This window comes from Brachionichthys hirsutus, chromosome 17, assembly GCF_040956055.1.
Source record: "Brachionichthys hirsutus isolate HB-005 chromosome 17, CSIRO-AGI_Bhir_v1, whole genome shotgun sequence".
Lineage (NCBI taxonomy): Eukaryota > Metazoa > Chordata > Actinopteri > Lophiiformes > Brachionichthyidae > Brachionichthys > Brachionichthys hirsutus.
Window position 1 is genome coordinate 4,215,539 of NC_090913.1, and position 22,876 is coordinate 4,238,414.

The window sequence follows — 22,876 nt, forward strand, 5'->3', positions numbered from 1 at the left end:
ATTTGTTTATATATAGGTTTCTCCAAATGACCAAATTACATTGTTATGATGTTGCAGAATATGAGGTGGTTCAAATCACTCATGTTCTTTAAGCTCCCAGCTTTCTCCTGGTTCATATGAACTATTGCAAACTTGATTTCATTTATTTTTAACTAAATTGTTAAATAGCAGAGGCTGTAAAAGGAGTTCCATAGATTGGTGAATGAGAAGATAATGGTGCATTCATTTCTCTTTAATAGAATATTGGTAGCGGTATGTTAAATGACAATATTTGCAGCAAAAATACTAAAACTTCTCTCTACAGTGTAAATTATTAATACTAAAGAGCAACACAAAACATCATATTGTGTTTCTGCCTACCAAGAGTGATCCAATCACAAGTAACTTCAGGGGACAAAAATCCACTTTTGGAGGTTTTGTCTCGGTAATGTCCTTCACTATAGATGTCTGTTTTAATGTCTTGCATTTGTTTTTGATGACTTATTTTACCATGTGCTGTTTTTCTACAGGATTGGGTTGATCATATTAACACAGTCAACCACACGGCTGCCTGCAGAGATCTGCGCAACAAGTGAGGGCATTTTTAATGTACAATGCTAAAGCATCTTCAGTGTAATTTGTCTGTTATTATCAGCTAAACATTCTAAAAAAAAGAAACTGTATTAAATTTGAAACAAACACGCACGACTGGTATTTGTTCTACTATTTACATTGTTGACATCTTCTAATATGTCTTTCTAAAGGCACCCTGACTGGAAACCAAATCTACCAAGGTCAGTTGGACTCTGGTTTTCAATTAGCAGTTTTATTGATTATACAAAATTAGATTGCAAAGATGGGAAAAGTCAAAATTATCAGGGTAACGCACATGAGCTACCCATCATCATTTGTGAGCTGTCTGCATCATTTTTTTCTATCCTAAATGAATGTTGTATTTTATCAGTCGGCGGGGACAACATGGCCACCAGGCTGTGAAGCATCCTACGGATCGCTCTCCATCACATTCAGCGTCTCGATCCCTGTCTTGTTCCCGTTCCCCAAGTCCTCCTCACAGCAAACAAAGGGTGGGACCCCAACGCCCTAAGCCACCTGTGAAGTCTTCCGCACCTCATGATCACCCTCGCTACCAACGCGACACAGGTAAAACGCACGCTTGACAGTGGACACAAAGAAGGGAAATATAAAGCATACATAATGATTTGAGTTTGAAGGTACGGTACAGACTTTGTTGTCATTGCCAGCACAGTACAAGTACGGTACAATGAAATTACATTGGGTGGGTGAGCATCGGGCTGCAGTGAATGCTCACGCAGCTATTACTCCCTTCTTCAAGAACTTACAGATCAGTACACACGCATGTATAGGAATGACACGCTGCACTGGAAACTTCGAGCTCCGCATCCTGTATTTTCCCCAGAGCCACTGTTTCTAAGCCGTACATCGTGGCTGGCCTCACCGCTGTCTTGTATTAAATTTACTGCTGTCCTCCTTTCTTTGTATATTTATAGGGGGTTCCTCACGCAGTCTGAAGCGTTCACATGATGATTCAACCAAATTGTCCATCCGACATCCGCCGCCTTCGAAAGTGGGTCACAGCGCTAAACATGGACTTCAGCCCTCAACAAAAATTGTCAAAACCGTGACAAAGACTGGATTGAAGACTACTAAAATGGCCAATGTGAAGGCTGCTGACACTGTAGGTGTTATCTTTTGTTGTCTCTAGGTTTTTAAATCTTTCTATGAAACGTAACCTCCTTGGCGGAGGAAACGACAAAGATTGGACCAGATTTAGCCATAATTTGACAACTAGGTTGTTCTTTCCTACGTTTTCCATAAACCCTCTCACCAAGTTGTTAGAATTTTATCTTTATCCCGCTAATAGATAAATCAACCCCCAAAAAAGCCAAGGTCCTTGGCAGCGATAATGTGGAGCTTGTTATTGCATGCTGGCATTTTGAGATGTAGTTCCTTGATATTGAACGTTTTCCTGGTAATAGCTTATTGATCTTGGGCAGGATTATGCAAAAATATGAATAGTTTAGAGACTTTATTTCAATTTCCATCAACTCCACATACACTTCATCAAAGATTTTAAAGAACGTGATTGGAAAGGTGAAGCACGACGCCTCAAACTACGGAATTTTCTTTTGTTTTTGTTTCACTACACAGAACCTAGACGGTAGCCATTTTGCCAATGCACATGTCTTATTTACAATTTTCTTGTTTAATTTTCAATTTGTCAATTTTGTAAATAATTACTTTTACAGTTTAGGACTTAATAAAAGTAGTACTGCCTTGTCTTGATTTTCCTCTGGCTGACTGAAACTGACCCAAACCCTTTGCTGTTGGTTTCTAGTCTGCCAAGCCTCCACCAGCCAAGAAAAAAAAGAAAATGGTGGCTCCCACATCCCAGGACTCCTTTTCTGCAGATCGTTTGGTGTATCTAACAGGCATCCCAGATGATGCATCAGAACAAGAAGTTACAGACGTGGTCGGGTCCTTTGGCAAAATCAACAAAGTGATTCTGATGCCATGCTCTGAGGAAGAGAGCAAGAAGGGCTTCGGGCAAAAGGTGCTTCCTAATGTTTAACTGCTGTTTGAGAACAACTGATTGAATGATACACATATATTATTACTGTCAAGATACTAAAAAATCGGGGGGAAAAGCTCTGCTATGGCTTGCTAAATTACTAACGCCTTCGTTGCTAATGTTGGCTGTGGCTGCACTCGCGACTGGGTCCCTCCCAACAACAATGGGAGCCCATCAGCTTGTGCTAAACAAGCCCAAATGCAATGACAGCCAATCCGCATAAAAACTGATTTTGACTGACATCCGCATCTTTTACCTTTTACTTTCTTTATTGCAGGCATCTGTATGCATGCTGATGGCTGGCCATGCTCAGGCTCTGGCTAAAGCCACAAATCTTTCCATTAGAGGCCAACAAATCTCTGTTTCGGCAGCCAAGGAAAGTAGAGGCATTCTGAAACATGTTGAACGCCTGTGATTTATAGAACACGATACGCTTTCACAAACAAACTTTTATTTGCTGCATTGTTTAAAGTATTGAGATGATATTCGATGTCAGAAGAAGCAGTTATTCGTTTAGAGATTAATTGAAACACAGGATGTTGCCACGTAATTATTTGGACTGTACGTGTGTCATTTGAATCTCATATGAAACATGTCCTTTGCTCACAATAGAAACCTGAATCAGGGACTCCTTCAGATGCTCCCAGCAGGTCTGTCGCCCTTCTCATTGTTTTACAAGCCGATATTCTGCACGCTCACGCTGCTATGACTAAACTAAATCTGTTTTCCCAGCAAACCAAGTCCTGGACAGGACAAAGCTGCTCCTGAGGAAGACTATGGTAGGACCAAACTGTTGGGACACTGAAATACACTCAAGAGAAATTAGTTCGTTTTATAAACCGGTCATTGTTAAGATATGAGTGCATCAACTTATAATATTAATATCTCCACTATATTTGATTATTTATGGCAAAATAAACCAGTAAGTGAAGGTCGTGTCGACGGGTTTATTTGATGCTGTACTCGTGGAATGGTGTTTCAGTGTTGTACTAACAGTAGCTCTATTTGCACTTTGGGCCCACACATCTTCCCACTCCAACTACTCACTGCAGGAGGGGAGGCTGAAGGGGGAACATCTGATGAGGTGCATACCCGTCCCACTATCGTGACATCTAAATTACAACATTGTGAAAAGGTTGGTCAATGTATTTGCCGTTTTTAATTATTTGCGCACACAACAAACTCAATCATGTGTAATTGTGTGTGTTATTGATTACCCATAATTGTTCCTTCCACAGAAAGGCATAGTGTTGGTCACAGGACTTCCTGAAAGCGGTTGGTCAGAAAGTGACATCATCGAGCTGGTTCAGCCCTTCGGAGCTCCCAGCGACATCATACTGGCAAGAGAAATTGGAAAGGTTTGTGAACAGACACTTAAATGTGGAAAAACAAATTCCGAAAAAATTAGCAGTCATTCTCCTACGACAGGTAGACTCCGCCTTCTTTTGCCTGTCTTCGGCTCGCCTCGGCTCCACTCGTGTGTACGAACTCCGAACATCTGTTCGACTTCCAAGGCATTTTAAACTCCATTATTTTGGTCAAAAAACGAGCTGTTGGACTACCGAGTCATTCGAGAACCGAGGTTCCACTGTACATACCAGATTATGGAAAAACAACTGACTGTTAAATGGTCTGCCAAATGAATAGAAGTCTTGCCATTAATTTTTGGTTAGTTTCTTACTGCCTTTGGATGATTGTTGCAATAATAGGAGGATCTTTTGTTCTGCAGGTCCTTGTTTCAGTCTGTAATGTAGAGGCTGCTGAGGGAATGGTGAAAGTCAACAGTGTTACCCCCATGAAGATTAACGACTATGAGCTGAAGATGATCCATGTCAAACAGTCCGTTGGTTTCACTACACCGGTAGGATTCTCATTGAGCCTTCCTCTACACAGCATGGAACCTTTTTACTTTCTGTTGCTACTTTTGTATTCTTTCTGTAATTTTGTTTAGTGTTTGTTTTCTATTTTATGTTGAACATTGATCCTTGATCATGAATCTATTTTCCCAGGTGGCTCTATACAATCTTCTGGTCGGATCTGTGGATCCATTAGTGAGTATTTTATTGTTTGGTCTTTGGTTATATCAGAATTATTTCAAAGGAGAAATAATAAAGTCTAAATATTAGTAAAAAAAAAAAGATCCTATTTAGAAGCTTACCGGTAATGAAAATGTGAAATTCAGCAAATACCAAAATATAAACTATCAACGTAGGGAGTATAAAAAAGATCAATTAAGAACATGTAAGTGTGACTGAATTTTATAGACTGGTACACACCTACACTTGTGCTGCACCCGCACTTGTTCACTCTGCACACTTTGCTTCACCAGTGAGTTCATGGGACAAGCCAAAAGTACAGTCGTAGTTAACCTTTATTTCACCAGGACGTTCCTAATAATTGTATGGGGAAGACTCCCTTGAACTGTGTACCACAGTGAAAGCATTTTTTGTTTCAGTTCTTCACATCACTAAGAGGTGCTTTTCAGAATGCTGTGAGTTTGACTTTGACTAAATAAAGTTACAGGTAACAGTAAGACGTGATGCCATTGTATTTCCTAGCCCTGCAGTTGCATGAGCCTGGTCATTGTGTAATTATTGTGTCCTTTACATCCCGCAGGAGAGCGCTGTCCCAGTAGGCTGGAACAGTCTGGTGGTGATCAATAATGTTCCCAGCACGCCGACCGGTTCCGCCGAGGTCCAGAAACTTGTACGACGATTCGGTACCGTCATCAAGACGCTCGTGCTCAACAGTGTGGTGAGGCTGCTCTTTTGTGCCGATGCAAACATGCAATTAATCCTAGATATGTGTGCTTTAATTCTTATCGACGTCTTGGGTTTAAAAACATTCTCTTCATATCTGTCATATAGTGCTTGCATCTTTTTCTCACGTTCTGTTCGCCTGTCGTGTTTCTGGTACTCAGGTCATTTGTGAGATGGCAACCGCAGCCGTGGCCCTCTCTGTTTACAAGCGCTTCAAGACCTTCCCATGCATCATCCACAACAACCCCCTGATGTTCTCACGAAAAACTGACCCCAAAGTCCAAATCCAGAGTAAAGTCGCTTCATCTAAGGTCAGTAACTTTAATGACTTACTAACCACTGCGCCGGGGGGGTTAAGAGTTATTTGACTTTCTTTTATATGCGTTGATCCTTGAATGACATAAAATGGATCACATGTTCACCTTGTTTCAAACACTTGTGTGTCACAGGACACAACTGCAAATGACAAAGGTAGCAATACTGGGGCCAATGAAGAGCGGACAACACGGGAAAAGAGTTCTGAACCTTCATTGGAGGAGATGGAAAAATCCAGTGAAGGGAAGGATGAGGAAATTAAAAACACAGAAATAACATCCGGCAAAGACGACACTCTCGGGCGAAGCGGGAGCAAGGACAAAAATGATGAGAGTTCTGACTCCCCAGCTGAGCCGCATGCTAAGACTGAACCAGGCTTTGAGACAGAAATGATGGATACCACTGAAAATTTAACAGAGACACCAGAAGGGAAGGAAGACATCAGTGAACCCAATGCAGGACATGAGCAGCCGCCTGCTGGTGAAGAGACGAACGTATCTCAAGCTGATGACAAAGCAGCTTCTCCAGAATCAACCATGCCAGAGTTCCCGAAGGTAAGAATATCTTTCCAATCTCTGCGTGCTTCTGTTGTTGCATTCTGGAACTCTGACATCTTCTATGTGATCATTCATTTTCCAGGTGACTCAAGAGGCGTTCGACACTCCACAAGCAGTTTGTTTACCAGGAAGCGCCGGCAATTCGAATACAACAGCAGATTCTCCTCCTGATGAAGGGGAGGAAACGCGAATGGTGACAGAGCAGGGCGAGAAAAAAGTAGCAGAGACGGCAGAGCCAGCCAAAAATGACACGGCGGAGGAGGAGATGAAGAAGCAAGACAGGGAGCAGAAACAGAGGGAGGTGAGAGAGAGGCTGGGGAGGGCCAAGAAGGAGAGGGAACGCAAGGATAGAGCCAGGAGAGAGAAAAGGGAAGAGGAAAGAAGGCATTTGGTGAAGAGGGAAAGAGAGAGGAAGAGGGCGTGTGGAGAATCTTTGTCAGGGTTGAGGGCATCTCACAGATTGGAGGGACACAAGCAGAGGGGAGAAAGATCCAAAGCGAAGCCCAACATGGTGAGAAAACGCAACGAGTTGAGCCGGTTCTGAAACTCTCTGGTCCGCAGCTGATGTTGTCTTGCTGTGCTGTCAGGGGCCGGAGGAGACGGAGGAGTTCCCCTTCAACATGAGCGACTTTGTGACGGTGGATGAAGTGGGCGATGTGACCGACCTTCCTTGCTCTCCTCCACCCTCCGTTCCCATGGAAACCACAGAGAGCGATGATCTGACTTGTGTCCCACAGGAAGCTCCAAGGGTACATTGCAGCTTTTGTACATACGTTTCTGTACTTGGTTAGCAGCGTAACTGAGACTTTGACCAAGGGAGGTTCATGCGTTCTCCCACTTTGGCTTGTTTCAGTATGTAGTACGATTAATGTATAATGTTTTCATGAGTGTGTGTGTAATCGTTTTTTCGTGCGCTTTGCCGTGATCCTACAGAATTGTGCAACTTTACCTGCAAGAATTTGTTTTGAAGGCAAAGGGCGGTCACACCAATTATTGATTTGACATAGATTTTTCTTCCTTTAACTGACATTTCACTTTATTGATTCATAAATATCAATAATTAAAATTTATATATATTTTTTACTGATTTTATGGCATTTCTTTTCACACGCTGACGACTTTTGTACAGTACTATATCCAATATAAATAGATTCAGTACCTCAAAAATCACTGATAAATATGTCAAAATAAAATAAAATGATGTTGGCCAAGAGGTGCTCTCTGAGTGCGTTCTAGCTGTCATATTGTAATGACACGGCCGTCCTTTCATGTGTCTAGGAGGCGACCATGGAGGTTGCTGCTGAAACAGAAATGCCAGAGGCTGCACCAGTCCTGGTAATATCTGATGACGACCAATCCAAAGGTGTGTCCGAAGATGTGGCAGCAGATGAGAGTGTGATGTCATCAGACGTGACCCTCGCTGCTGCAGCATCTCCTGCGCCGGTGGACTCTTGCCCCAGCCAAACACAGGAGCCAGAGGCACCAGAGTCAGGTGCAAGCTCACGTCATTTTGAGAGATTTCTGCATTTTATTCAGTGTCAGATAATGTGATTATTAATGTTGTGAAATCTGTCTTTGATCAGAAGCACTTCCCACGCCTGCTTGTGATGCAGATGACTCCTCAAACAGCGTAGCAGGAAGTGTACCGATTACAAAGAGTGGTGAAGATGAGAAAGACGAGGACCTTATCCTCAGTCAGTCTAAGGAGGAGGAGGAAGTGTCGGACAGAAATGAAGAACACCAGAAGATAGAAGAGGAAGACAACAAAGAGATGACTCCTGTTGTAGAGACAGGTACGAGAGACTTTATTTAGTTTGGGTGGTACTAGTCACGCAGGTAGTTATTACCGGAACGTCGTCGTTTGCATCTGGGAATTAGAAACGTTTGGATGAATGATTTTCTTATTTTTGATTTCATTCGCTTATTTGACCGGATGGAACATTTAAAATAAAACTGATGCATTCTATATCGGACTGCAAGCCATTGCTAATTTGCATTCCTTGTCCCTGGCAGAAGAAGTAACTTAATGTGTTGAATTGAGATTTAGATTTGTCCAAAAAAAAATGAAAGCTTTTGAATTATTTGAGCCTGGTTAATTTCCTGCTCCATGAAAGTTAGATGCAGCGTGTGGGGCATTGTTTTTCTATTCCAGCTTCACCACCTCATCGTTTACGTACAGATTCACACATTCTCCCATAAAGTTTATTTTTTTAATGCGAAGCCAGAGGTGTTTTTCTATGCGTTCTATTCAAGATTCAAATGTCTATCTCTCACAGGAAAGCAGGGAATGTCTGAAAGCCAAACACACACTGAGGAGGAGGAGGAGCAGAGTGTGAAGACTAAGACGAAGATGGAAATTCCCAAGAGTGAAGAGCTCCCTCCTTTTGACCCCAACAGCCCCGTTGGTAAGACTCGAGGCAGTGTTCTTAGTATTTGTTGGGTTGTTCTTATGGTAAGTCATATTGTGTTAGAAGTCGACCTGAAGTATGTGGTGTGTGTGTCTTATTTTTACAGGTATGGAGTTCTTGGTCCCAAAGATAGGCTTCCTCTGTAAGCCATGTAATAGGTTCTTTACCGGATCCAAAGAGGCAGAGATCAACCACTGCAAATCCCTCAAACACTATAACAGCGTACAGGTAGGCAACCAGCACAAACCAAATGGGGGGAATACCTCCTTTTATCCTGACCCTTTATAAGTCACAGTAAAGCCTAAATGTTCCAATCTAATCCAGTGTTCTATTCTTCTTCTAGAAATACCTGCAGACCGAGAGTTTGGTGAATCCGTCTCCCACAGCTAACCCGAGCTAACTCCTCCTTCCTTTCCATTTAAACGTCCACATTCTTACTTGATTGGTGTGAATTGTCTTATGGCCTGTCGCTCTCCTTTTGAACACGTCATATTAATTTTTCATGTGTATTACGAGGAACACGAAAATGCAGAAAAAACTGTAAACAATGGAATTTAAATGGTGGAAAAATAAAGTTTTTGTTTTACCTCATTTATTTTTTTTATTCCTTATCCACAAAGTAAATATCTGAAATCAGCCCATCTGCAGTTTAAAGGTTTCTAGCTGTGTGTTTGACAAACGTGCTGTTAGTCAGTTTATTTCAGGTTTTAAACTTAGGTGGTAATAAAATGGAAAAACCTGCCACTTTCTGCCGGTATTTGAAATACTTTCTGGATCTACATTAAATATCTGATATAAAAACATGTGCTGGTCCTGGATGTGTGATAAAGGAGATACCGGTAATGACATGTCTCGCGTTCATATCCGTTGGAGTGGGAAGATATGTGGGCCTTGGGTTCTTCCTGGTGCAGAACGATGCCCAACCTAGTGGCCAGAGAATGTAGGCTGTTTATGGATGACGCATTCACTGATGCCAGCCCTCAGTGTGTTGAAGATTTCAGTTTTCATTGACAAACCCGGATTGCTGAAAAGAAAATAAGGTTAAAGTATTAGCCCTGAAGGCCGTTTAAGTATCTTCTCCTGCTTTGTAACATCTTGATTAAGACTCCCAGATTGTCTAGTGACGAGAAAACAAGAATGCACTTTCTGTTGATATTTGCTAACCTTAGTCAACATAGTATGGTCCAGAGTGTGAGGAGCTGCTCTTGGGTAGTTGAATGACATGGGGATTGAGGATGGGCACGGAGAAATGGCTTGCTCGCGCACCTTAGCCCATGTGCCCAATGTAATGCATGAAATTTGTTTCAGCGACCTAGGACAGCTCAGCAGCGCCACAGGCTGATCACATCCATGTATTGATTATGTTATCATCCCATAACCAAGTGGAATTGAACACAAAATCTGGAGCAATAAAATGCCTGCAAAAAGCAGTTGAGAATCATTGAGCCATCAGAAATGACTTTATAATTCAATGTGGAATTTTTCAATTGTTTATAACTCCATCTAGTGATTTAATAGTCTTCCACAACTTTTGGGGGTTATTGAGGTTCTGGTGATGACATTTTAGCCAGTACAAATAGAGCAGTGCAAGTTGCCGGTTATAAACTGTTCATGGGTCCGATACAGAATTATTAAGTGTTTGTGAGTCCTACAGCTGAGGGGAAGAAGCTGTTCTCCTGGTGGGGGGTTCTGGTCCGGATGGACCGTATCCTCCTGCCTGAGGGGAGAGGGTTGACTGTGATCTGACCTGCATGTACTCCGGTTCCTAGATACATGTACAAAGTACACAGCTCAGGGGGCATCCGGTGCTGATAATCCGAGTGTCCGATACCATAGTCCCGGGTGCACATGCTGCCTCCGATCCATCGGGAAGTCAGTGATCCACCTGCAGACGGAGTCGGCCACGTTGACCTGGAGCAGTTCCGGGAGGATGGTGTTGAATGCAGAGCTGAAGTCCACAAACATGATCCTGGCGTAGGTTCCTGGGGAGTCCAGATGCTGCAGGATGAAGTGGAGGGCCAGATTGAATGCATCGTCTACAGTCCTGTTTTCTCTATAGGCGAACTGCAGCGGGTCCAGGAGGGGCGCGGTGAGGGTCTTAAGGTGGTGGAGGACCAGGCGCTCAAAAGACTACAGATGTCAGCGCCACCGGTGTGTAGTCATTAAGTCCTGCGATCCTTGGCTTCTTGGGGACAGGAACAGTGAACTTGAAGCAGGCTGGCACATGACAGGACTCCAGGGAGGTGTTAAGAATGTCCATGAAGACAGGAGTCAGCTCACTGGCACAGTGTTTGAGGGTGGAGGGGGGAACATTGTCCGGCCCCACAGCTTTGCGGGGTTTTTACTTTCCTGATTGCAACCTCTGAAGGCTCTCAAGCATCACAGAGTGGACCAAACAGTAAAGAGGACAACCTTTTGTCAGTGTCTTCAATGAAGGCAAACAAAGAGTCCTGCTTATGCGAATACAGTCAGTTGTGAGTCTAAAGCAGGAGAACTGTTAATAGATGCCATCCTTTTAATATTTTCATCAATATTGCTTTGTTCAGTAACTGAAATTCTGTATTTCATTAATCTAATATTGTTTATTATTTTGCATTAGTGCATATCTGTTAAAAAGAAATCTCATAAAGAAGACATGAATGGTTTTCTTGAGAAGCCGTGAAGACAGTAACTAAACTGTAATGGTAAATGGACTGCATAAAGCGCTTTACATTAGGCCTCACATTCACCCATTCACACACACACATTCACACGCCAGTGGGCGACCGCTGCCATGCCAGGTGCTTCCAGACCCACTGGGAGCAATTTGGGGTTCAGTGTCTTGCCCAAGGACACTTCGACATGCGGACAGTCAGAGCTGGGAATCAAACCACCGACTTTCTGATCACTGGACGACCCACTCTAGTAACTGAGCCACAGCCGCCCTGGCTGTGCTGCTTCCTCCAAGGCAGACAGTAGGAACTTAGAAAATGCTGAAAGTGCAGTGCAGATAAGTGATCACACACAGGAGAGATAAAGAGAGGGGGGGCAGTGGGGCAGAGCGAGAAAGAGAGAGAGGCAGAGAGGCAATGAATTACAGTGGGGCTGTAAGCCAGGACAGCATCTCAGTGGGAAGAAAAAACAAAAACACACTGGATCTTTGCAATGCAGCAGCACTGACGCACTAGAGGTAAGAACCAAAGACCTATATTCCTTTCTTTCTTTCTTGTGGTGCTTTTGGAAGTTGGAGGCATCGGACAAAATACGGATGCATGTGAGCGTGACAGCGAAAAAGAGCAAAACGGGAGTAATAGTTCTTGTCACCACAGACTAGAGAGGATAACCTTATAAAGCAGGTGTTATGCTGCTGCCTTATCCTTAAATGCACGTGTGTGATTGGTGCAAAGCATTCATTAGAGTGAGTTGTCCTGTTTGAGCCACAAGGTTTCATTAAGCTGTGTCATCACATTTTAACAGTGTATTCTAATACTGCAGTCCCCCCCCCCCCCCCCCCCCCCCCCTCCCTCCCTTCCCACACACACTATCGCTTTGCCTCTCTCTCTATCCCAATAGCTTCTCGCACTACGATTCTGCAAGTTGGGGTCATGCAATCTAAATGCACAATATCCTTAGAGGTCATCTAGTCATTTTTTAATAGAGGATCAATAGTCAAGGTTGAACCTTTGTAAAATGCAATTTAATATCACAGAGGTGGCGTCAAATCCCTGCAGTGAAAATCAGAGCTTTCTGTTTTACATTTACTGAGGATAAAATCTGATTTATGCTCTGGTGCTGTGCTCCGAGGACAAGGTCATTCATACTAACACGTCTGGGAGTGTTGAGTAACTTTTACCACCCTCTTACCTGAAATGATCAAAATAAATAAATAATAATCAAAATAGGACATTTAGATCATGGATTTCAGAGGCTAAAAAAAAGGCTAAATGTTCTTAACATGAGACTCGCGTACCAAATCTAGTTTAAACTGCTTTGCTGTGGAGCCAAGTCAAAACCAGTCCTGGAACCCATTTGAGTAAATACTGCCGTGTTTGATTTGTGCATCGGCGTTGACCTTTCAACAACAACTTCCTGTTTGATGCTGAACATTAGCCACCACTCTGCCCCCGTGAAACAGGAACTCACGATATTTACAGTAGTGCTTTGTCTGAGCATAATTAAGTCACTGACCAAACTGGAGGTTGCTGTGGCGAACCGCAGACTTGTGACAAACACCGCCTCTCTGCAGAATGAGCTGAATGCCTTCTGTGCTCGCTTTGAGGCACACAACGGTGCACCAGCACAGAAGTCTTCTCCCCCCTCCCGGCGAACTGGGGGGGGGGGGGACTTGCAGATATCCTCACACCGACCCACAGCTCCAACTTCTTCATAGAGTTTGAAGATGACACAACCGTGGTGGGTCTCATCAGTAACGATCAGCGTCCCCATTATCTATCTGTGGAGGCAGGGCACAGGGAGTGTCTGGAGTAAATCAGAGAATGAGATCACACGAAGGGCAGTAGATAGTGTGAAGGGATACTAACCGAATACGTACAGGCGCAGGCAATTACTTCATGGGTAAAAATCTACTCCACAGTAGGTAGTTTTCTGTAATCCCAAATAATAAAAGTTTCCAAATCAAGGTAAATGGATTGGCAACATTGTTATGGTATGATTTATGTTTTGCATGTAGCACATGAGCAGGCATTCATTTTATATGAATCGTTTTTTTTATTAGGCACCATGACTGTTGGATTGAAGCTGGTGATGTTGCTGTTGATGCTGCTGACTTGTTGGCAACTGGCGTCATCCAAAGAAGGGAAATCCACAAAGAAAGGAAAGAAAGGGAAGCAAGTTGTCTGTCCATCGTAAGTAAATATACACGTTTTCTTGGAATACAAACTTTCTTAAAATGTTTCCATTATTGCTGGTCGTTCACCGCCGAGTTTATGTTTTCGCCGGCGCTTCTCTGTCCGCCCGGCTGTTAGCAAGATATGTCAAAAGGTTCTGGATGGAGCTTGATAAAAACAATTTCAGGAAAGGTTGGGAATGTTACCAGGAACAGATGATTACATCTTGGTGATGATCCAGAAGAGATCCTGGATTCTGGATCAGTTTGACATTTTCTGTAACATTGGCGCCAATTAAGCTTCAAAATGTGTCCATCAATATCTCGGTTGATTATTGACCAATGTTGATGGAATTTGACACAGTCATGTAGGGTGGGGGCCTCTATCTCACCACCGAATTTCATCTGGAGTGCAGCGGACCCTGCCTCTCGCTCAATGGCAGCTGGCACAGCCGATGGACCCGAAATAAACGCTTGGTTTTCTGATATTCTACATTTATTCGTTTGACAGTCAGTTGTCTCCTGAAGACTTGGCCCAAGTTCCAGCTAACTCCACCTCCAACATCTTGAACCGTCTGTTGGTCAGTTATGACCCGAGAATAAGACCCAACTTTCAAGGTAATGCTACAATCTAGAAATGGACTGAGAAAGCCTGTGCAATAGCGTCAGCTTCCAAATAAGAATGCATTTACCATTACAGGAAGTAAGAATGTTTTGCATGCACAGGTTTATTAGCATATTAAAATCATTGTGGGTACACACAGGTTGGTCACAAATGATTGCATTCTGTTTTGACACATATAACGATCCAATTCCTTTTTTGTTTTTGGAAGGGTTGAAAGTAATGCAAAAATGTCATCATAAAATTCGGATTCCCCAAAGACAGAGACAGCCGATAGCAGCAACAACACAGTTGACCAGAAATAAAGCAATGTTCCGCAATGGAGCTCAAATTCAACCCCCAACAACGCTGTAAACCAAAGAGAAATGTGCCTCATTTCTGACAAAGTGCACAAAACAACGAAGGAAAATGCTTCAGCTGTGTCTTCCTCATTCTGTGTGACCAAACGTCGCTCCACAACACACTGCAGCACTGCTTGCTGCACATGCACGCTCCCTCTTACTGATGCCACACATGCAGCCATTCTGAATAACACCGATAACTCAGGGGTCAGAAACGTATGCTTCGATCAGAATGTCAGTGTCAACATTACATTTTCAGTAAGATGTTAGTAATGAATTGGTTGTCAATGAAAGTAAAAAAAAAAAAAAGAATCTGGGAATTCCATCAGGCACAAACAAATCTGAACGTAAACGCTTTTCAAGTGTTGCTACGAGTTACTTGTACTCTTATGTTTTATATTTCCCTCCATACGGTAATATAAGTTGCCCTTATATTCCCTCAAGGTTCTCTTATGTATGTTTGTATTTCAGGCATCCCTGTTGAGTCCAGGGTGAACATCTTTATCAACAGCTTTGGGTCCATCCAGGAGACAACAATGGTGATGCACACACACGCACACACACACACACACACAAAATGATATAATAAATGATATGCAGTGTTAATGTAAAATATAAAATGTGGTTTTAACTATAAGTTTTACCTTTACGGAGACACCTTATACCGTATTTGTACCATTACACATACACTTACATAAACTTAGATATAATTGTAATCCTCTGGAAGGCTTTGTGTTCTTGACAGCAACCTTCTGTTTGAGGATTGTACATATCGTTGATGTACTCTGCTCATACTGGCGAGCCAAATCACTTACGCGGACACCACGGTCACGTTGATGGATAATTTAATGCATCATCTCCCATCGTCATCATGCGTCTTTTCAGCTCACTGCCATCCTAACGTTTCTTTGGACCCATCACAAGCAATACTCACAGGTGCAGCCACTGAACGAGCAAAGTGCGGCGCAGCGCTCGGCTCTTTAGCAGCAGCATCTGGAAGTTGCTTGTGTTTTAAAGCAAACATTTTGCTCGCAGTATTTGCTCATGTACTCGGAACAATCGTACGCCAAGGTATTACTGTGCGTATTACTATTACTATACTAGCACGTTGGCACAGTGGTAAGCGCTGTTGCTTCACAAGTGGTTACCGTATAAAGAATAAATAATTATTTGGCAATTATAAGTGAGATAAAAGTTTGAAACAATTAGGATGTCAGACCGACACCTTTGAACAGCCCTTCTCATGATTCTGATCTTGATGAAAACACGGTTATTTTAGTATATTTGAGGAAAGAGGCCATTTCCCTATAGAGCTATAAATACAAAAGCATTAATGGCAGTGATATTGGCAGGAAGCAGATGAATAGCAGCAGCGCCGGGAGACCTGGCTACACTTGCAATAAGACAATGTCTCTCCCTGCAGGATTACAGAGTGAACATATTTCTACGTCAAAGATGGAACGACCCACGTCTACGACTTCCGACTGACTTTAAGAGTGAGGCCCTGACTGTTGACCCCAACATGTTTCAGTGCTTGTGGAAACCAGACCTCTTCTTTGCCAATGAGAAAAATGCAAACTTCCACGATGTCACACAGGATAACATTCTGCTCTTCATCTTCAGAAATGGCGATGTCTTGATCAGTATGAGGTAAGCGGTCAAAATAAACGATTCAATAATCTTAATCTACACAGACCTCGTAATTAGATTTACACATTGTGATGTGGATCATACCAAAATTCCACAAGAAGATGAGTTCACAATTGTCTCATCTTCGAGCGCTTATCTGCCTTGTGGGTCACGGCTCTGCTCAGAGCCGATGTGCTAGAGAACCCGGAGAGAATCCATGCAGACAGAAAGAGAACATACAAACTCCACACACAAGGGGATTGAACCCAGAACCTCCTTGCTGCGAGGCAACAACGTTACCCACTGCCCCACCATGCCGACAGGATTCGTATCCATACAAAGAAAAATACTACCATGTTGGCAAATTACTTAAGACAAATAAATATTTAGATTTCAAATAATAACATGTGTAGGTTCTAAAATTGTTAACTTCTTTTTTTTTCTTCAAATGGCGCTGTGAGTTTCACCATTTTTTGGTTGTGTGTATTTTTATGTTTAGGCTGTCAGTAACGTTGTCTTGTCCACTGGATCTTACTCTCTTCCCAATGGATACACAGCTGTGTAAGATGCAGCTGGAGAGCTGTGAGTACACACACATATATATAATATACACACAGTGGTGTGAAAAACTATTTGCTTCCATCCCAATTTCTTAGTTGTGTTTATTTAGTTTAGTTGTTTACATTGTCACATATAAATGTTTCAGATTATCAAACAAATGAGTCAAAGATTAAATTAAACAAAAAAAGATTTTAGCCCTTTAAAAAAAAAAGTGATTTCCCCCTAAACCTAATGCTCTGGTGAAATTGGCCTAACTAAACTAAACTAAACTGATCAGAACTAATGCAGTGCCAGGTGAACATCCTGGTCTATAATCATGCTGAGCCTGAGTAGCAGTAGCCTATTCCTACCAAAGTTAAACTTGCATTTCAATGACATTATTATATTCCCAAGCACATTGTATATTTACAGTATATCACAATCATCACCCATTTTCCCAGAAGGGGGGAAAACAGAGATAATTGCAGAGAACAAGATCTCGTAAATAAAAACCAGTTCATGTAATGTTTAATAATTAATACACACTCCATTTGTTGTTTTTAGTTGGCTATACCACCAGTGATCTTGTGTTCATGTGGCAGTCTGACCCAGTTCAGATGGATGAGATTGCTCTTCCTCAGTTTGACATCAAACAAGAAGACATCAAATATGGAAACTGCACAAAGTACTACCAGGGAACAGGTTAGTCATCATTGGTTATTCAACAATGCATGTAGGGTAGAGGTGAGTTCCTGGACAGTGTGTGGCGTAGTGATCAGCATCAAATGCACAGATACAGAATGGCCCATAGGCGCTCAACCGGATTTAGACCAGGGGAACGTGAAAGCCAATCAGTCGCGTCAATGTTACCCTAAATTCCACGCATGCACTAGAAAGAGCCCAGGGCCAAGGAGATGAGGTACATACATACTAGGAGTGCACAGAAATCTTATTTATATGTATATAATTACCTTTCTTATATTTAATTTTTTTTTATCGTTGCCATCTTGTTTTTAATTGCATGTACGATTTGGTAAATAAAATGAAAGAGTTGTGATTTACACCCAAAATAATGTCCATACATTTGTTTGATCTATATTTTTACATTCCTTAATCATAAAAACTCACATCTAGCAATTAGATGCACACGGATATTATTATTAGTTTACACACTTTCAGTAATGGTCGTTTCTTCTGGATATAGATCCATAGCTCTTGAAGAGACAACAAATCTGTTTGTACACTACTAATTCCACAGTGTCTCGGTAAAGGCGGCAGAAACAGAACCTCTTTTGTGGAGGAGCATTATTCAAAGTGTCCAAAAACCAAATTGTCTTATTGTGAAAATTTAACCCAATTCCAACTGGATCTGTTTTATCAGATATTAAAGATAGAACTAGTGAATACAGGATGACACATAGAACGGGAGAACCTGAAAGTACCGACAGAACAGAGAGGATGTTCTGGCAGACATCTGTCCAAAGAGGCAGGAGCTGATTGGGTGGGATGTGTAACAGGTGTGTCTCGTTCAGTTCAACGATGCCTCCGCAGCTGTGCAGGGCAGAAATCAACCTGCAGCAAAGGTCACCATAGCAACCCTCACAAATGGGGTTTTAATGCTAATATTTAAGATTTCTTCCTGATGTCATTATGGATTTGATCCAGAAGACGTTTTGCATGATAGTTCATAATGGACCCCTTTATGACTCTGATTTCTGGTGAGTGAATTGAATGCATATTTTACAAGATATATATATATATATTTTTTTTTTTTAAAGCCTCAATTATAAGTAAATGGGAAAATCCGGAATCCCGACAGTATCCACATTCTGGATCCAATCCGGATGACATTTGGTGTTAAGATAGAGGTCCCCACCCTAAATGACTGTGCCAAATTCCATAAACATCGGTGAATAATCAGCCGAGATGTTGAGACAGACAGACAGACAGACGCAGGTGAAAACACAACCTCCTTGGCGGTGGTAACAAAGCAAGGACACAAAGCTGGAAGAAAACAGGTGCAATGTAGCAGACTGTTCTTGAGACAGTGGTTGTTTCATGTTCTGTAAATGTTGTAATTCATAAATACACATTCTCTGTCTTTTTTAGGATACTATACCTGCGTGGAAGTGATCTTCACGTTGCGTCGGCAGGTTGGCTTCTACTTGATGGGAGTTTATGCACCAACTCTATTGATTGTTGTGTTGTCTTGGTTATCGTTCTGGATCAACCCCGATGCTTCAGCTGCCCGGGTACCATTGGGTGAGTAAATATTTAACACTTCACAAGACAATACAGGGAGGATGTGGTGGAATTAAGCTGGTGTGGTTGCACATGATCTGCGATTTTGAGGCTGATGGGATGGACAGTGGACCCGCGGTTATCAAACAACTCAGCGGTCAGCAACTCGACCAAAAAATTCCAGTTGAACACATTTTCGGATTTTGAACACACGAGTCGAGCTGAGGCAAAAGGAACACACGTGCAAGAAAGGTCGAGTCTCCCCGAGTCGATCTGCCATAAAAGAAAGACACACGTCTTGTATTGAGCAGATTTTACACTTTACATGTGCGTTTTTTTCCGCTTTAAAGGCACCAGTAATACTACCGGAAAAGAAAAGAGGAAAGTAGTGAGAACAACTGTTAATTAATTAAATTAAATAAGTGTTCTTGCCTTGGATCTTTGCAGCGCAATATGGCGAAAGCGAAGATTTAGATGTAGCAACTGCAGAGGAAGATTCCTCTGAGCGAAAGAGAAAGAGAAGGGGCCAAAAACCCCAGAAGGACAGTTACCCAGTCATTTTATGGAGGGGGACTCCCTTTCAAGGGGATACCACTTACCCCCCTTCACATCCATCCACATTCTGTATGTCATCACAGTGAAGCCAAGAAGGTATGGAAATTATACAGAATTGGGTTAAATCTGCTTTTATTATGATTTTCTTTTTACTACTATTTGTATTATCTGTAGTTTAGATACACGTCTTTACATATTAATATAACTGTAGGCATGTAAATGGAAATTTACCTGGTGCTTAGGAACAGATTCATCTAGTTTCCATTATTTCTTATCAGAAATATAGCTTCGGCTTTCAAACAGATTGGTTTCGTTTTATTGAACGAATTAGGTTCGATAACTAAAATTCCACTGTATTGCCAAATGTTGGAAAATTTAGAGTGAAATGAACCTTCCAGTCTCGGGGGTGGGGGGGGGGGGGGGGGGGGGACACCGATAAACATTCCAATCAGGAGAGACCACAGAGAAGCAATGAGACATTTGATATAATAAGGTAAAAAGAGACTCCCCCCTGAAAAGCCGAGATGTCGGTGTCGGTGAGGGGTAGAGCCTGAATTTGTGAAGGGGCCTTAGGATAAGGTTGGTGGAGGCAGAGGCGGGGTGAGTATGATGTTGATGATGATGATGCTGCCGATGATGTCACTGGGTGTCAAATGGATCCAAACAGTCCCATATTCATGTGTCATCGTCTGTGTTTCTAGGTATTTTATCAGTCCTCTCTTTGTCCAGTGAGAGTATGTTATTGGCATCAGAGCTACCGAAGGTGTCCTATGTGAAGGCCATTGATATTTGGCTCATTGCCTGTTTGCTCTTTGGATTTTCATCCCTGGTGGAATACGCCGGGGTACAGGTCAGTTGTTGGTGCATATACTGTACACGTTCACAGTACGCGTTTGTATTTTGTGTGTCTACCTTCGGAAAAGAGTCTGAGCTCACAATGAAAGCAACATCAAAGTTCTGTTTTTTTCATCATCAGGAGATCTAGAATGGTTGATGATAATTACTTTGTTTAAAACATTAATTTGCTACAGTATACTGTATTTGCTCATACAGTACAACATGCATTACAGGTGTGAATTATAACACCCGAATGGTAAAAAGAGATTGGGGCTAAGGCCACAAAAAAAAAACAGTCGAAACTTTTTAAATGGTAAATTGACAACGAAATGACAGGGATCGGAATAGGAATAAGAACTGTTTTCTGTGGTATTGAAGTAACAGGAAGCCGTGTCTGTATAAAAATAGCATAATAGAATGTGCAAGTCAAGACTGGTCAATGAATCAGCTACTCAACTGCGTTTTGTAGACATTTTTATCCACAAGGAATCGCTTGTTTTACTTCCTGTTTATACCACTGCAGCTCAAATGGATGTGGAATAGAAGAGTTTACATTCGACTTTAGGTGTTTAAATACACATATATTTGGATATCTAGAATGCCTACCACCCACAAACTATGAAACAAAGCCACGCAATAACTTATTATGAGCTGCTTGTCCTACATTGTAAGATAATTTTCTTCAATAAAACATATTTGACAAAAAAAGAAAGGTGTCATGCATTAAAGAAGAAATACTTTTGGAAATAAATTAATACATGACACTGAATACATGTATATTGCTGATAGTTCATCTAGTAATTTATAAATTACTTTATACTCTGTACATAAGTAATATTTACATAGCTTTTACAAAAAATACTTAAAGCTGAATTCACCAAATAAATTTTCTTAACAGTATATACTAGTTATATATCATGATGATTACCTGCTAATTGCATTTACCTGCTTCCTCCTTCCATCTCCTTCTGTATTTGTCCCCTCTGTCATCCTCTAGGTGGTACTTAACAGTCCCACACTGATCGAAGAAGAGAAGGCCAAAATGGCCACCAAGGAAAATGCTTTAAAAGAGAAAGAAGAGAAGAAGTCAACCAGTAAAACTAATAATACAGTGAATGGGACAGGAGGAACGCCGTTGCATATCAACACTCTGCAGGTAAACACAAGTTGGATAAATGTAATGTTTTCTAAGATCAAATTATTGTAAGATCATTCTCTGAATGTAGAATGGGAGTTAGAGCTCTATCAGGAATGGTAGTTAGAGCGCTATCAGGCTCTTCTCCCAAGGAACCGTCTTCCAGTTTCATTCCAGGGGCGGACACCCTCCGGACGTCTAAGAGTAGGCTTGAAACATGCCTTTTAATCAAGGTTATAGTTAAGGCTACCTTCTTTAGTCATGTTGCTGTAGCATAGCGAGGAGACACAGGGCTCCTCTTCCCTCCTCTTCCTCTTCTCTACGCATCCATCTCGCATTTGTTCATTTCACTAACTGGACTTCTTCCAGTTAGTGTTCTTTGTGCTTTCTCGTCGCACAGGTTGCCGTAGAACGATCGACAGCTGGGATGATGGTGGACTCCCTCTGACATCTTCATCATCATCACCATCATCATCAATACATTTAACATTACCAATACTTCTGTTATTATCTCAATCAATATAATTCCTCTCAGTGTTGCTATTGTAGAGATTATTATAACTAGAAGATGTCTTTGCTTAATCCAGCAAAGTTAAATGAAAGGCTGCATTTCCCTTTATTCAGGCTCTGTTCTTTTTACAGGTGGTAGAAACTCGTAAGAAAGTTTGCACATCCAAGTCGGACCTCCGCGCCAATGACTTCAGCATTGTGGGATCTTTACCTCGAGACTTTGAACTTTCCAACTTTGACTGTTATGGTAAGCCCATTGAAGTGACGGGGGGCCACAAGTATCAGAACAAAGCCAAAAAGAAACCTCCACCACCCAAACCTGTCATACCTGCTGCCGCCAAGCGCATTGACCTTTACGCAAGAGCCCTCTTCCCATTCTCCTTCTTCTTCTTCAATGTCGTCTACTGGTCTGTATATCTGTGAGAAGGAGAGGAGGAGACCAGGTTTACAAATGAAGAGCTTTTTATCCTGTTATGTGTCACCATAAACCAAATTGAAATGCTTAATATATGTACGTACTGGAAAGATTTAGGACGTCCAGTATTACAGAGCTATGTTTGCTAATCTTCAGATACTACTGGGATCTCTGGGAGTAACGCTACAAACATTTGGGGCCCCTTTAAGTCCAGGCACTGCATGTGTGACTTTAAACCTTGCTCGTAGCTAGAAATAATATGCTGTCCATAGAAATCAATGCTTTCGCTGGGATGTACCAGACTCCAAAATGATCAATAATAACTAAATTTGAAAAAAATTATATTGTGTGCATAGAATGAATGCACTGGACAATAAATAAAACATTTCAAATCAAAATCTGTGCTTTCATCATTCTTGTGTTAAAATCACTTTCTCTTTGAAGAGGGTGAGCATTTATGATAAAATAAGCAACCTATCAGTGTGTTTTATTGAAACATCCTAATGTTGTGTGATAATGAAATTTTTTATGATTGAAATTGAGGAAAATAAAATGTTAATGGGGAGTTCAGTTGGCTAGCTAGCAGCGGTGTTATCA

At 41.8% G+C, this 22,876-nt stretch overlaps 2 protein-coding genes and 1 long non-coding RNA gene across 3 annotated transcripts; all 3 read left to right on the plus strand.

Moving 5' to 3' along the window:
- The first annotated feature begins 509 nt into the window (after positions 1-509).
- LOC137906346 (uncharacterized) lies at positions 510-993 on the plus strand. Its single transcript, XR_011105895.1, has 3 exons — positions 510-571; positions 744-773; positions 944-993. It is a non-coding gene; the product is annotated as an uncharacterized lncRNA (long non-coding RNA).
- A 2,914-nt stretch (positions 994-3,907) lies between these two features.
- LOC137906277 (RNA-binding protein 20-like) lies at positions 3,908-9,220 on the plus strand. The gene is made up of 13 exons (XM_068750519.1): positions 3,908-3,948; positions 4,320-4,451; positions 4,600-4,641; positions 5,207-5,344; positions 5,511-5,660; positions 5,799-6,218; positions 6,304-6,732; positions 6,809-6,970; positions 7,500-7,713; positions 7,805-8,014; positions 8,498-8,626; positions 8,736-8,857; positions 8,973-9,220. The coding sequence occupies exons 2-13, from the start codon at positions 4,359-4,361 to the stop codon at positions 9,027-9,029; spliced, it is 2,166 nt and encodes a 721-aa protein (XP_068606620.1). The 5' UTR covers positions 3,908-3,948; positions 4,320-4,358; the 3' UTR covers positions 9,030-9,220.
- Positions 9,221-13,372: 4,152 nt separating this feature from the next.
- LOC137906278 (glycine receptor subunit beta-like) lies at positions 13,373-22,287 on the plus strand. The gene is made up of 10 exons (XM_068750520.1): positions 13,373-13,473; positions 13,966-14,072; positions 14,889-14,956; positions 15,841-16,067; positions 16,546-16,628; positions 17,151-17,288; positions 18,696-18,848; positions 20,084-20,232; positions 21,217-21,375; positions 21,997-22,287. Exons 1-10 carry the CDS (start codon positions 13,373-13,375, stop codon positions 22,285-22,287), a joined length of 1,476 nt encoding a protein of 491 aa, XP_068606621.1.
- Positions 22,288-22,876: the final 589 nt, after the last annotated feature.